Source organism: Drosophila teissieri, chromosome 2L (assembly GCF_016746235.2).
Source record: "Drosophila teissieri strain GT53w chromosome 2L, Prin_Dtei_1.1, whole genome shotgun sequence".
Taxonomy (NCBI): domain Eukaryota; kingdom Metazoa; phylum Arthropoda; class Insecta; order Diptera; family Drosophilidae; genus Drosophila; species Drosophila teissieri.
Genome location: NC_053029.1, coordinates 20,631,051 through 20,644,623, shown reverse-complemented (window position 1 = coordinate 20,644,623; position 13,573 = coordinate 20,631,051). Strand labels below are relative to the sequence as shown.

Genomic DNA, 13,573 nt, shown 5'->3' with positions numbered 1-13,573 from the left:
TGAAATAAAATTTAAACTCAATTTTATAAAGTGTTTATTTAAAAATATATGTTTAAAATATTTTTTGCGGTTTCTATCTTCGAAAAAACTGTACTTTTAAATTGTCGTATAAGAATGTTAAGAAATGTTGAAAAATAAAACGAAAATAAGCATGAGAGAACGCTCGTTATTTAGGTAGTGGTTGGAAGTGGAAGAAATTATAATTAGCTATATAGCTAAAACAAATCAAAACGTTTTTCAGAAGTATGGGCGTGTCAGTTATCGAAAGTTTTTGGGCGTGGCAACGTGGACAGATGGACGCGGTCGAATCGAGTCGGCTAGTGATCCTGATCAATAGTATATGTATATACTTTAACGCTTCCTTCTACTTGCGTACGAATAGAGGGTATACCTTTTTACAAAATATTAAAACATGCTGTTTTTAACTAATTTGTGTATTTACTTATTATTTTTCCGCTTTTGGAAAAGATTTCCTCTTCATTAAAGGCATTTTTAATGCAAATTTATGCAAGTTCACTGCTCGGCATCCGCAGCATCTTTACCCTTTTGTGAATTGTTACGAAGAATGTTGTGGGTGCGCTTCATGTGCGTATTAAGACCCACAAATTGGGAGAACCTGGTGTCGCAGAGTTTGCATACAAACTTCTTCACTTCGGAGTGAATCTGCCGGTGTCGGATCAGTGCATGGCAGCTGGTGAATCCCTTACCACACACACTGCAGATTTTGTCGCGGATATTTAAATGGCCCTTGATATGATCCGATAGATCGACCTTTTTCACAAAGTCTTTGGGACACATGGTGCATTTAAATGCTCTGATCTTGGTGTGAATAGCCGTAACGTGGAGCGTCATTTGGGACCTTAGTCGGAAGGCTTTGCCGCAATGCTCACAGACGTAAGGCTTATGGCCAGTGTGAGTACGGATGTGCAGCTGCAGGTCTGACATCACAGCGAATGTACGCTCACAATGGTTGCACTTGTGAGTCTTGCCGATGTGGACCCGCTGCATGTGGTTCGCCAGCTCGCAACGTCCCACAAAACTCCGGTCGCACAAGGTGCATTTGAACGGCAGCTCACCGATGTTGTGCGCCTTGAAGATGTGCGACTGCAGGACGTGATCTGAGGACGTGATCTGGTGGCAAAACTCGCAGACCAGCCGCTGCTTGTACATCTTTGGAGGCATAAACCGGCACACCTCTAGGTAGAACTTCTCGGCTGCACTGCCGCCAATAATGGGATGTTTGGTGCTCTTGTAGAACCATTGGCGGAGATTCTGGATGGCCCGGAAGATGTCATCGCTGTTGATCTCCACATTGGGTACTGAAAACTCTGCAGCCATGCTCTCGTAGGCCTGTTTTCGAGAGTTCATATTTGAGAACTCCTTGTGGGCGGAGTCGTACAGCTGCGGAAAGTTTGCATACATCTCTATCAGGTCGGTAGTCAGCTTGTTTTTCTTGGAGAAATCAAGCTGGGGGCAAAGTAAAGTTATTAACAATTTCTATTTTAAGTCAAATGTCTTGCCTTGATTTTGTCGTTTTTTTTAGCCCCTTCTTCATCACTGCTAGCCTTTAAGAAGCTACACAATTTATATATACTGAAAGCCAGCGATTGAGGTTTTTGTTTTCCAGACAGCACTCGCTTGTGCACGGTGTTGAACTGCATGTTGACTTTTTTGATGGCCAGCTTTAGGCTAATCTCGCTTATGAATACGGACACAGTTGCCTCTAATTCAGTTGCCATACGCCTTAGGGCTTCTTTGCATTTATTGGGTTCCTTGTAGTCGCTGTGTGCGGGTTGCCAGAGGCACGGGTGAGTTTTGTAGATCTCTATGAACTTTAAGGTTCGGTGGTCTCGGCGAAAGAAGGATGGATAAAACTGAAGTTGAAAGCCCAAATTAGTTTAGCGCATTTATGAATAACTTCTGAAAATACCTTGTATGTGGGTGTGGATTTTAAATTTAGATCATCCAGAGCTAGTTCACTAGGGTCCCCCTCCTGGTCGGATTCTTCTTGATCTGTAAACAAACAGGTGTCCGACTCCTCTGTCTCGTTTGTCGACGAATGAACTGTGTCTACATTCAACATTACACTGGCCCCGTCCCCCAATTCCCTTTCATGAGCTATCAGCTCTTCCGCTTGGCGTTCCTCCTCTGAAGGATCTACCTGGCCAGACTCCACTTTTAGCACTTCAGACACATTTTCGAAGTTGTCTTCCATACTCCTTACTTTGCTATGCATATTGCGAATGTGCAGCACAAAGTCCTGCCATTGGGCCACATCCACGTCCGTTGGGCAATAGGAACAGCGCATTAGAAACTTCTCGTAGTCCCTGCTCACACAGATAAGGCCGCAAGTTTCCATTTTAAGTTTAAAGCAATAATCAAAAGCGTTGGTTTATATTCGACCCAATATTGGGTCATGGGCGCAGTCACCAATGGGCAAAAGGGGACGATAGACTTTATAAAATTCCTTTATTTTATAAATATTAGATTCATTCTTATGATTTTATAATTAAGTTTTTACCTCTAAATATTTTAAAATTTATTACAAAATAATATATATTTGGAAAAATTGCGCAAAACATTAATAGCATTATGTATTAACTAATAATTATTTTTCATAAGGCTAACAGTTTTTCTAAATAAAACTCTTACGTATTCATAGGACAATAGCTTATATAAATTTTTCTAAATAAAACTCTTACGTATTCATAGGACAATAGCTTTTATAAATATATTATATTAAATATACATTAAGTATCAATTCTTATAACTCAGCATTTGCCTCATCGTCTATCGATAGCATGCAGCATTCATCGATTGGCCAGTGTTTATATTTCACTTCCAGCTGACGGGCGGCAATTTTTTTTGTTGTGGTTTTTGGTGGAGCGCGGAACTTTCGATGAAAACGGGGAGATGGAACAGCACAAATGTCGGCTGGTTTATACCATCGGCATGCTCACGGTGTTTCTTTGCGGCGCAGTGCTCTTTCTGATTGGCTTCTTTCCGGCCTCCTACTCGGTGGCGGAGAAGGAAAGCACCGTCCCAGAAGGCCGGCCCACCGCATTGCTCGGCGTGGAGTGAGTTTTGGAGCTGATTATTGCGTGAGATAGCGCCTCGATAATGCTCGTTACCCTTTGCAGACTGACGCCGCCGCCACCTGCCTATGACTCCTTTGTGCTCTTACTGGTCGACGCGTTGCGCGATGATTTTCCAGATGCCACGTCTATGCCGGTGGCTTATTCTAGAGCTTGCGAGAAGCTCAAGCTTCATGTGGACATACCAACGGTGACTATGCCACGCTTGAAAAGCATCACCACCGGTACCCTTTCAAACTTCATCGACATTGCGTTAAACGTGGGCCACACGGAGCAGATGCAGGACTCGTTCTTGCACCGCCTAAGACAGCAGAATCGGGTTGTTTCCTTCGCCGGTGACCACACCTGGGTGAAGCTTTTTCCCAGCGAGTTCACACGGCATGCCGAGAACCATGATTCATTTTATGTTAACGACTTCTACGAGGGCGATAGAAATGTAACCAAAACACTAGAGACTGAGCTGGAGCGGAGTGACTGGTCTCTGCTGATTTTACATTATCTGGGCCTCGATCACATTGGACATGTCGAAGGCAATTCCAGCCCTAGGGTGCCCCTCAAGCTAAAGGAAATGGATGAGACGGTGAAAAAAATATTGGATCATAAGGTAAGTTAACTTAATATAAAGGCGACCTGTAAAATAACCTTTTTTGTTTTAGAGTTTTCCCAACCTTTTGCTTATGCTGACTGGAGATCATGGCATGGCTGATGGCGGAGGACATGGCGGCAATACGCCAGCCGAAACTCTAGTACCTTTATATTTGTATTCTAACAATTGCAGCAAAACAACGTAAATTATAAAAAACGATCTAAAGGAAAATACTAATCTGTTTTTTTTTTCGCACAGATCTGTCACAAAACGCTACAATCAAATCGACTTGGCGCCTACGCTTTCAGTGCTTCTGTCTGTTGAAATACCCACTCTCTCCATTGGGTGCCTAATACCCGAGATGCTGCAGTCGTTGTCTTTGGAGCACCAGTTGTATGCCTACTTTTATAACGCCCACCACTTACTTAACAAGGCACGAGTGAAGTTCGGCCACGAAAGAGTCCATCGGAGTGGTAAGGATCTTTCCGCGATTTGTTTAGTTCTTTATTTTTTCATTCTCCAGATTACTACACCTGGTATCAGAATGCCACCTTGTTGCACAAGAAGCTATTACGCCCTTTACGGGAGGGCGGTGGAGGTGGAGCTAGTCAGGTTTACTATCAGAACGCAAAGCTAAATTATATGCGCGTCGCTCGTGAGATTTCCGGTCTACTCTCCGAATCCCTGGTGAAGTTCGACTACGGATTTATAGTCCTTGGACTAGCATTGACCACAATGGTAAGATTTCCGACCAGTTATGAAGTACATTATAGTGACCATGATCTTTCAGACATCTCTTCATATTGTGGTCACCGTCTTGTACTTGGATCTCACCGAACATCTTCAGCTGGATGGATTAAAAGTGGGACAACTGTGGCTATCTGTGATCGCTGCTGTTATCTTAAATTGTACCAGTCATGCATTGGACTTCATCATGCCCAGTTCTACTTTTTACAGCATTCTCATTTTGGTACCCGTTTCAATCGCTGTTTACCTCACAATCGATGTGGCGCAGGCTCTGCTAAAGATTGCATTACCTCCGATATACGCACGTCGCCTAAAAATTTCCATTCCATTGCCGCTACCTCTGCTATCTTGTTATGCTATACGTATTTTAACTCTTGGTTCCTCCTCGTTTATTGAGTACGAGTACAAGACATGGTATTACCTGGGAAATACCCTAATCCTGTTAACGGCATTCCGAACGCTTCGATGGCGCATTACCAAGACCAACGTGGAACTAAATGGCCGTCATCTGTACACGATTGCGTCAACCTGTCTGTGGCAAATGCGTAAAGTGCTTGTGGTGCTTATGTTACTCACATTGATGCGCTACATCCACAGGCTTCAGGCTATCCGAAGCACCGTTGTGATATTTTCGCTGCTGTTGCTCTGGGTACGCCTGCATCGTCACAGCCAATTGCCGCAGTCGGTGGCCAGTGGATTAGCTTTATGTATGGTATTTTGCTTCCGAGGGCTAAACGGCCAGGTGCTTTTCTTCGACGTGCCTCCGCATATGGCGTAAGTTTAAATAGGTCTATGTAATGTCAGCCGTTATAAAGTTTTCTTCCATTTGCAGTGCAAAACTTATGGTGCCGACGCTGGTGACATTCTGGTGCTGTTTGGCACTGGTTTTGGTGCTGGGCTATCGGGAGGCGCTGCCGCCGACGCACTGCTTTGGGAAGGTGACGCCCACAGGTGTATTATTGCAGTTACTACAAACAAACCTCAGCAGTTCCCTGCTGTTAGCTGCGCTTTTGCAACGGGTTCAAAATATATTACTACTTCCCGTACTTCTCGTGACCCTGCAGCAAACTTACAAGCTGTGCGATGTTTATGGGACCAGTGCCAGAAAGTTCTCCGTGCGATTGGTACATGTGTACAAGATCATCATGACTATATTCCTGGCTAGGATGTTCTTCTTCTACCAGGGAAACTCGAACAGTCTCTCCACCATTGACCTGACGCCGGGTTATATCGGGCAAACAAGCTACAACCCATCGATCGTTGCCATCTTTGTCACCCTCAACACTTACAGTGCGGATATTCATGCATTCCTCTACTTAGTTGTCCATACCCTGCGCTCGGATCTGCGCAGTGTGGGTATCATGCAGCTACAGCCTCCTTACTCGATAGCCGCGGACTCGCTGATAGCTCCGCTCTACGCTGCGCTGATTATGTTGCCGGCGGCCTTCTACCTCTGGCTTTTGGTTGGCTTCCGCTACCACCTCTTTATCTATTCCGTGTTTTCCCCAAAAGTACTTTACGACTGTTACACTGTGCTGGTGTTTTATTTGGTATTTTTAGTAACGAGTTTGTACTTTAAATTGTTTAAACTTGACGCTTAAAAAAGAAATAATTTAAAAACGCTTAAGCTATTACAATGTTTTATGAATAATGAATTATATAAAAATGTGTAGCGTGGCGAACGGTTCAAGCAAGCTTGATTTGAGTGTTAAAAATGCAGATGAGAATTTAAGGTTATAGTTGCTTGAATAGCTTTCTGTTCGTTAATTCTTGTTCGTTATTCTTATTTTAGTTGACCATCTCTGCTACTCTGAGGGCGTAGTGAATGTCATCAGCGCTGACGTTTAGCAGGATTTTCTGAAAGAGGTCATTGCGGGAGTGTTCACTAATGATGAGTCGCTCCGCGCCCAGCTTGGAGCATAGGCGAAGGGCGCGTCCTGGTGGTGGAAAGGTCACGCCCATGAAGGCGGCGATGGTCTCCACCTGCTGGTAGACACCCATGAAAGTCGTCTCCTCGACGCCTGTGCGTGTAACTTCCGCTACTACCGCCTGCAAGAAGATCTGCTCCATCCGCGAGCAGTTTCTAATGGCCTGCACCTTGGCACTGGCTATCATCTCGGCCAATGCCTGCTGTACGTGGAGCATTGTTACGCACTTGACCGCAGCCATATCAGCAATTTCTGTAGCACGCCGGCAGATGTCCAGAGCTCGGCGAGCGTCCCCGGAAACGGCGGCTACCTTGCGCGCCACTAGCTGCACGGCCTCACCTTTGAATGCTTCAGATCCTCCCAAGCGGGCGGTAACGATCTCTTGCAGCTGCTTGTGGCTGTACGGTTGGAATGTAAGGCGGGTTAGGCCAAGACGAGATGTGACTTTACCTTAAAGAAAAACAAGAAAAGCTATAGCATCCGTTGGGAATTTATGGTAGTATTCCTTACCCATCAGCAAGCGCTCAGGCAAGTCCATGGTGTTGGCAATGGTGACCACTACTAGCTTGGCCGCCGACTTGGTGGGCCAGTCGAGCAAATTATAGACCACATCTTGGCGCCGGTTGCACAAGATATCCAGCTCATCAACCAGTAGCACAGTGGTAACTCTACGAGGCGCCGGAGTAGTGAACCGTTTCTCCAGAAGAGCGTGTGCCTGCTCCCAGGACACAGTCTTGCCCGTGAGCTGTTTGTAGATCTGCACGTAGGCTTGACGCGGTTCAGTTAGTCGCATGCCATTAATCTCCAGGTACTCAAAGGCAGGAAGCTCATTCTGCTTTGCCAGCCTTTGCAGGGTGCGTATGACTCCAGTCACAGTGGCAGTTTTGCCAGTGCCCGGAACTCCAGACACATACATGCAGCCGCCGCACTGGTCCTGAATCTTGCCCTCCAGAAAGGCGTAAATGTTTTCAAATTCCCGTTCGCGGCACGGCAAACTTTTTGGCACAACAGACACGTGAAGCTGTTCCCGTGCCAGCTGCAGTTCCGATTTGCTAGAGTCCTTTACCGAAAGGTTAGTGCGCTGTTGCATGCTGGGACTAAGTTCACCAGCTCGAATCTTCTTCATTTTTTGGGAGGGCGTCATCGGTGCAGTTGCGGTTGTGATCCCTTTGCTGGGTGTCGTCGCTGTTTTGGTGGTGGCGCTTGAACGACGCGTTCGCGTAGGCGTCTTTTGGACTGGCTTTTTTGGCGAGTAGTCCTCGTCCCCGTCTTGAGCTGTTTTCTTAGAACGCCCCCTTTTTGGAGTGGATATTACTTCATCATCCTTAAACACGCGCTGCTCCACAATGTTAGACAAATGAATACTACGTCTGGGCGTGCCCTCGGCTAAATTAATCATGGAAAAGCCTTTTAGTGCATGTTAATATGTATGTGGAAGATGAACTACTTACCCAATCGACTGGTGGCTGATTTCAGGATGCTTTTACGCCTTGTCGAGGGCGTTTGCTCGGTAACGCCCAAAGGCTCTTTGGATTTCTTGGTGGGGGTATGGTAGATATCGTCACTGGCCACGCCCAATCGCTTTCGTCCTTGGGCATTGGGTTCTTGTACGGTCTCCTCTAACGACAAGGGATCCGAGTCCATGGATGCGAGACGCACCGAACGCCTTCTCTCCGACAGACGCAACTTGATCTTCATGTCGTTGGAGGGCGTTTTGGTATCAGGAGTTTGATGAACAATTGAGTAATTCAGGCAGTCCGAGTCGGCTGTGGTATCCGCTCCTCGATCTAAGCTGAGATTAAGGTTGCGGCGGGCTGCCGAGGCCCGGGATTTCGGCGTCTCCACCTTGGCATTCTTTTCAGTGAGGGGAGAAGCCGGAAGATAGTTGGCATTAATCTCCGGGGCCGTTTTCTTCTCAGACAACCGTACTACACTGCGTCCGCCCACGATCTTGATGGGCGACACCTTATTTTCGCAGCTGAAGCAGTTGACATCGATGAACTCCACGGAATTCGCACCTGCCATTGATGCACGTCGTCGTTTCTCGCTAGATATGTCATCGTGGAGGGCGGATACTGATCGCTTGGATTCTCTGTGTGCAGTTAGAGATTTGCGTGACGAATGAGATGGCCGGGTATTGTCCTCCGGCTGCTCCAAGTGAATTTCCAAGGGAATTAAGCGATATCTCCGCTTCACCTTGACAAACCTGTACCGGCTGACAAACATTGGACAGGCTGTGGACTTCAGTTTGTTGGAGTGTCGGCTGAGAATTTCCTGCGCGGACTTTTCAGAGGTGCCTTCCAGTACGATGCACTTGCGGTAGATGGCACCAAGAGCGACGTCGTTATCGTACGGGCGATGCTCCTCGATCACCTCCAGGCTAAAGTCTATAGCCACCTTGTCGTCGTCGTATTTGTTGTGCGGAATGGCTTTCGGCCAGGAATACCACTGGACGATGGCGCGACAGGGTTCGCGATCGGTTAACTCGCGCAGCTCATACATGTGCAAGATCCGTGCCACGTCGCATCCACTCACTGTGTCCGGTTCAGCAGCATCCGCGTTCGACACCAGTATAAAATCGCCAACGGACAAAGTCAGCGGACCATAGATGCACTTCTGGTAGCAGTAGACGTTCTTGTGCTCCAGATTCTTTACTGGCGGCAGTGCGTCTTGGCTTCCGATCCACTTCACCTGCTGGCCCACACTGCGGGCGTTTTCTTTATTAACCATCGCGCTGCGATTCACTATCAGTGTTTTACCAAGTCGCCAACGTCAGCAGTAATTAAATTGGGTCTTGACTAGACTGGCTCCCCTGCTTTTGCGATCAGCTTGCCGCGCTGTTTACAGTTTTTGGCGCAATTCCACCAACGACGTTATCCAACACCAATCAGTGCGCCAACTTTTCTTTGGCTGTTAGCAACGCTAAGAGCGTTGCCACATCAAGTTATTGCTTACATTTAAAAAAGGTGTTATATTTGAAATTAGAAAAGTGAAAATTTAATGCACTGAAGTATATGAATATTAAATACTATTTGTTAGTCAGTCCTAAATCTAATTTGATACCCATAGTTATATCCGATACTCCTAGAGTAAAAGGGTATACTAAATTCGTTAAGAAGTTTGTATCAGGCAGGAAGCGTTTCGGACCATATGAAGTATATGTTATATATTATTAATCAGGATCAAACGCCGAGTCCCAATGGATCTGGCCATGTCATAGACGTAGCACAAGTTTTTTGACCCATATTGCCACACCCACAAACCGCCCAAAACTATCACGTCTACACTTTTGAAAAATGTTTTGATATAATTATTCACATTTTTGTTAGTCTTGTAAATTTTTCTTAATTTGCCAAAAATCGTTTTAACACGCCCACTCTAAAGCCCACAAACCACGAAAAACTAGTGTTGAAATTTCTGCTTCGTCCTTCCACTAGCTGAGTAAATGGTATCAGATAGTCGGTGAACTGGACTATGGCGTTCTCTCTTGTTTTATTTTATGATTATGAATCTTCCAATAACTTTCAATATTATGTTGTTCACCAATATATAAAAAACTCAGCCAAAGGCAGCTCCAGCAAAGCTAGATTAGCATATAGAGACCACATTACACGCACGAATGGCAGGTTCAGCATACCTAGAGCACCCCGATGATTGATAGTTAATGGTTTTTATTTGTGAATAAGAGTAGAGTATAATGTTGGGTACGTAATGAGTACAAACATCAAGCAATTGAATCAAACATTTGCATCACATGCGTAACAATTTTGTGTATAATATGCATAACATTTATTTTGTAATCCGCTTCTGCTGGGGTATTTACTTAATCGAAAATGATTAAAGAAGCTCCGAGTCTCAACTCCGGCTAATATGGCGATGTGATAGGTGACTTTGCAAAAGTAGAATCATGGGTGTGGGGTGGCTTACAAATAAAATAAATCACAATCTATATGTACATAATACTAAAAATGCCTAAAACGCTAAGACAATAAAACGAGGAGTTTGTCTGCAGTCCAAAATTAAGGTTACAAAACAATGACCGACTACAAAATAAGCACATTTCTGAATCCGCTTCGAGAGTGTTGCAGGTTGCAGTGTTTTGCTGGGTGTTCTTCCGAGTACAGCTAACAGATATCCATATTAAATGAGTTAATGCCTTAATGGGGAGCAATGTCCTCCGATCTCGCTTCCTCCGAGTCTCCGAATCGCCTACTCTATGTCATGGAAGCGGAGAATGGCGCGTCCGGGTATCTCGGAGTTGCACAGCTTTGCGATGACCTCGGCCGCCTGCTCACAGGGGAAGACGGAGTGCGGCGGAGGCTCGATCTTCTTGTTGGCCACCAGCTCCACTAGCTCCGCCAGCTGCTCAGCGGTGCCGTTCGAGATGGCGATGATCTCCTGCTGGTACTGCTCGGACAGCCGCGAGAACTTGGGCAGCAGCTTCTCGGCCACCTCGTCGCTAATCAGGACCACGCCGCCCTTCGAGAGGCAGTGCATCGAGCGGTGCAGGCTCCTGGAGGTTGTGCCAAAGTCAATCACCACGTCCACGGCCCCGCCGCACACGTCCTTGGTGCGCTCGATCAGCTGCGGCTCGTACAGGCATTCGTTCCACTGCACCACGCTGACGCTGGAAGGTGGAAAATGAGGCGTTGTGTGGTTAGAGTATGAAACATCAAAGGTTCTTAAAGCCGTGCATCTCGAAAGCTTGGGCACCTAGTTTATAAGTTTGGATTTTAGTGAAAGATAGATGCTCACTTTTTGATCTCTGTTGCCAGGCGGAAGCCCTCGTCCCGGAGACTGGCCACTGTGATGTCCACGTTGTCGGCTCCAGTTGTGGCGAAGTGATAGGAGGCGATGCGCACGGCCCAGAGTGCCAGGCCACCAGTGCCCACGATCAGGATCTTGGGCTTCCGCTTTGGCTCCGTGGCAGCCCTCTGGCTGAGAATCTGTGTGACGACCGCCTGGGCCTTGAAGACGGCGTTCCAGGCGAGCAGGGCGCCCGTCGGCAGCATGGCGGCCACCTCCATGGGCAGACTGTCGGGAATGGGCACCACGTGCTTTAGGTCCGGCACGACCAGCAGCTCGGCATAGCCGGCTGGGGTCTCATCGAATGGATATACGATCACACGCTGTCCAATGCGCAGACCACGGTTGTTGGCCTCGGTGATCTCTGAGCCCAGGGACTCGATCACGCCAGCTACCTCGAAGCCGGGAAAAAAGGATCCCTCCCGGATGCCCTGGTGTGCTGGCGAGGATATCGAGTTCACCGACGGACAGTAGTCGCTCAGCTCCGAGGACACTGAGGACATGCTGGTGATGGAGTTGGCGCGATCGCGACGACGGTAGCAAGCTCCGGCGCACACGATCCGGATGCGGGCGCCCATCGCCGGCGTGTCCTCGATGGGCACGAAGAAGTTGAAGACGCAGTTCTTGGCACCCGGGCCGGGCGACTCAATTGACACTTGGCGGCACAGCTTGTTCATGTTGTGCGGACTGTGCGGGCTGTGTGGATTGTGGTGATCGGGATCCGTCGGCGGCAGAGCGGAAGTCAGGGACAGTGGGTTCAATGACAACGAGGTATCTGTTGTTCCGCTGCAATCAGACAAAGGAATGAATGATATATGTTAGAGATGTTGCTAAAAATACTCATGCAGAATAAATTGGTCACTAAACTTTGCTAGCTTATTCCGAGAATATGTATGTATGTATATGTCTACATGTTTTCCATATTCAAAATCCTTCACTAATATTCCGCTCTTACTTTTGGTTGACATCTAGACTATCACCAGGATCGAGCAGCTGAAGATTATCCCTATATTAATAATTTCCCATACATTAATAATTTCTATACATATCTCTGATTTTATTTTTTCTATTGATGTAGGTACGACTGCCTATTACATATCCAAGATCGCAATGCGTAGTTCTTAATACATAGTTTCAATGCCGCACCATGATATTAGTACGCCAGCTCCATTTCGTATTCTCCGCTGCCTTTCCTATATATATATGTACTAACACTCGAAACGATTATCTTGATGTTCAAGGCCAGCCACAATTCAGAGTTGTCGATGTAAATATCATTATTCTAGCTACTTTTTGTGTGGTGTAATTACAGTGGGTAAATATGTGAAAGGTCAAGCGGGCTGGTCTCCGTAAGTATTGCACGTTTACAATCCAGATACGGATCACTTCACTTCAATGAACTGACAGGGGCCCTAGTAGAAGATAACGCTAAATTCTGACATTCGATTTGGTTAATATACAGCAAAGTCGGAAACCCATGGGTCATAAAGATATCACATAAAATGCTTAGGCCGATATCGGATATTAGTCTGGTCTGATGTCTGGCGCTTCAATTCGTTTATATTGCAGTGGTAAAAGATAGTGACGAATGTACATGTCAAAGTTTACTCTACTTGCACTTTCGTTACTTTTCCTTGTGCACGCTAGTGTCACATTATTTTAAAAATTCAAGTTTTCATCACCACGACATGGTTTACTTTTTTTTTTTAACTTATTTTCCTTTTTTTGTGGGAATTGATTATTAAAGACAATTTGTAAAAACTTTGAATTTATCACATTACTGAAGACTAAGAAAAATTACACGTCTAAATGTTAAAAAAAATATATGATTGCAAACTTAAATTACATATGTTCCCGGTTTGGAAAGGCTACACATACAATGTGCATCTTAAAATTTCACAATAAACGGTAATTCACACGGTAATTGGAAAACTTGATCGGGAAAATGGGAAAATTCAATCGGCGTCGTTTAATAGTTTACCTCATTGAGCTGAGCAAATTGTGTGGTTGACTGCATACATCGACCGGCATTTTGCTATCCTCGTAATAGTTCTCTGTTAATTTCTTCACTTTTTTCGTTTTATTCCCTTGCAAACTGGCTAACACTTTTAGTTGTACTTGTAATTGGCTAGATTTTTCTTTAGCTGCACTCCCACGTCTTGACCAGCGCACTTTCAAAGAACATCTGAAGCGATTCGGTCGATGAGCCAGCTAAAAAGCACAGCCGGAACGAGTGGAACTCGCACACAGTCACACGCACACATCACGCCCAGGGGCGCACAAAGGGGGTCGAAAGTTCATCTGTTCTTCAAATAATACTATACCATTAGTGGTTTCCATATATCTATGTATGTCAACATATTTGGTTTCTTAGGATAGTGCTTACTGGGTGGTAAGAAACGGGGGAATCG

General features: G+C 45.9%; 4 protein-coding genes across 5 annotated transcripts; 1 reads left to right on the top strand and 3 right to left on the bottom strand.

The window, feature by feature from the left end:
* Nucleotides 1–137: 137 nt before the first annotated feature.
* Nucleotides 138–2,413, bottom strand: LOC122623521 (zinc finger protein 98). Its single transcript, XM_043802730.1, has 3 exons — nucleotides 1,931–2,413; nucleotides 1,521–1,874; nucleotides 138–1,467 (listed from the first exon to the last, which is right to left on the bottom strand). Exons 1-3 carry the CDS (start codon nucleotides 2,357–2,359, stop codon nucleotides 514–516), a joined length of 1,737 nt encoding a protein of 578 aa, XP_043658665.1. The 5' UTR covers nucleotides 2,360–2,413; the 3' UTR covers nucleotides 138–513.
* Nucleotides 2,414–2,815: 402 nt separating this feature from the next.
* On the top strand, nucleotides 2,816–6,059 carry LOC122625914 (GPI ethanolamine phosphate transferase 2). 2 transcript variants are annotated; one of them, XM_043805975.1, is made up of 7 exons: nucleotides 2,816–3,077; nucleotides 3,141–3,699; nucleotides 3,752–3,882; nucleotides 3,940–4,151; nucleotides 4,205–4,419; nucleotides 4,472–5,202; nucleotides 5,261–6,059. In XM_043805975.1, the coding sequence occupies exons 1-7, from the start codon at nucleotides 2,914–2,916 to the stop codon at nucleotides 6,027–6,029; spliced, it is 2,781 nt and encodes a 926-aa protein (XP_043661910.1). In that variant the 5' UTR covers nucleotides 2,816–2,913; the 3' UTR covers nucleotides 6,030–6,059. The 2 variants fall into 2 exon arrangements, with proteins under 2 accessions (XP_043661910.1, XP_043661909.1); XM_043805974.1 differs by having other exon boundaries at nucleotides 2,817–3,077; nucleotides 3,940–4,154.
* On the bottom strand, nucleotides 5,954–9,201 carry LOC122625915 (origin recognition complex subunit 1). The gene is made up of 3 exons (XM_043805976.1): nucleotides 7,808–9,201; nucleotides 6,867–7,742; nucleotides 5,954–6,806 (listed from the first exon to the last, which is right to left on the bottom strand). Exons 1-3 carry the CDS (start codon nucleotides 9,084–9,086, stop codon nucleotides 6,217–6,219), a joined length of 2,745 nt encoding a protein of 914 aa, XP_043661911.1. The 5' UTR covers nucleotides 9,087–9,201; the 3' UTR covers nucleotides 5,954–6,216.
* Nucleotides 9,202–10,010: 809 nt separating this feature from the next.
* LOC122616817 (zinc-type alcohol dehydrogenase-like protein C1773.06c) lies at nucleotides 10,011–13,351 on the bottom strand. The gene is made up of 3 exons (XM_043792390.1): nucleotides 13,144–13,351; nucleotides 11,112–11,948; nucleotides 10,011–10,983 (listed from the first exon to the last, which is right to left on the bottom strand). Exons 1-3 carry the CDS (start codon nucleotides 13,191–13,193, stop codon nucleotides 10,566–10,568), a joined length of 1,305 nt encoding a protein of 434 aa, XP_043648325.1. The 5' UTR covers nucleotides 13,194–13,351; the 3' UTR covers nucleotides 10,011–10,565.
* Between the last annotated feature and the right edge of the window lie 222 nt (nucleotides 13,352–13,573).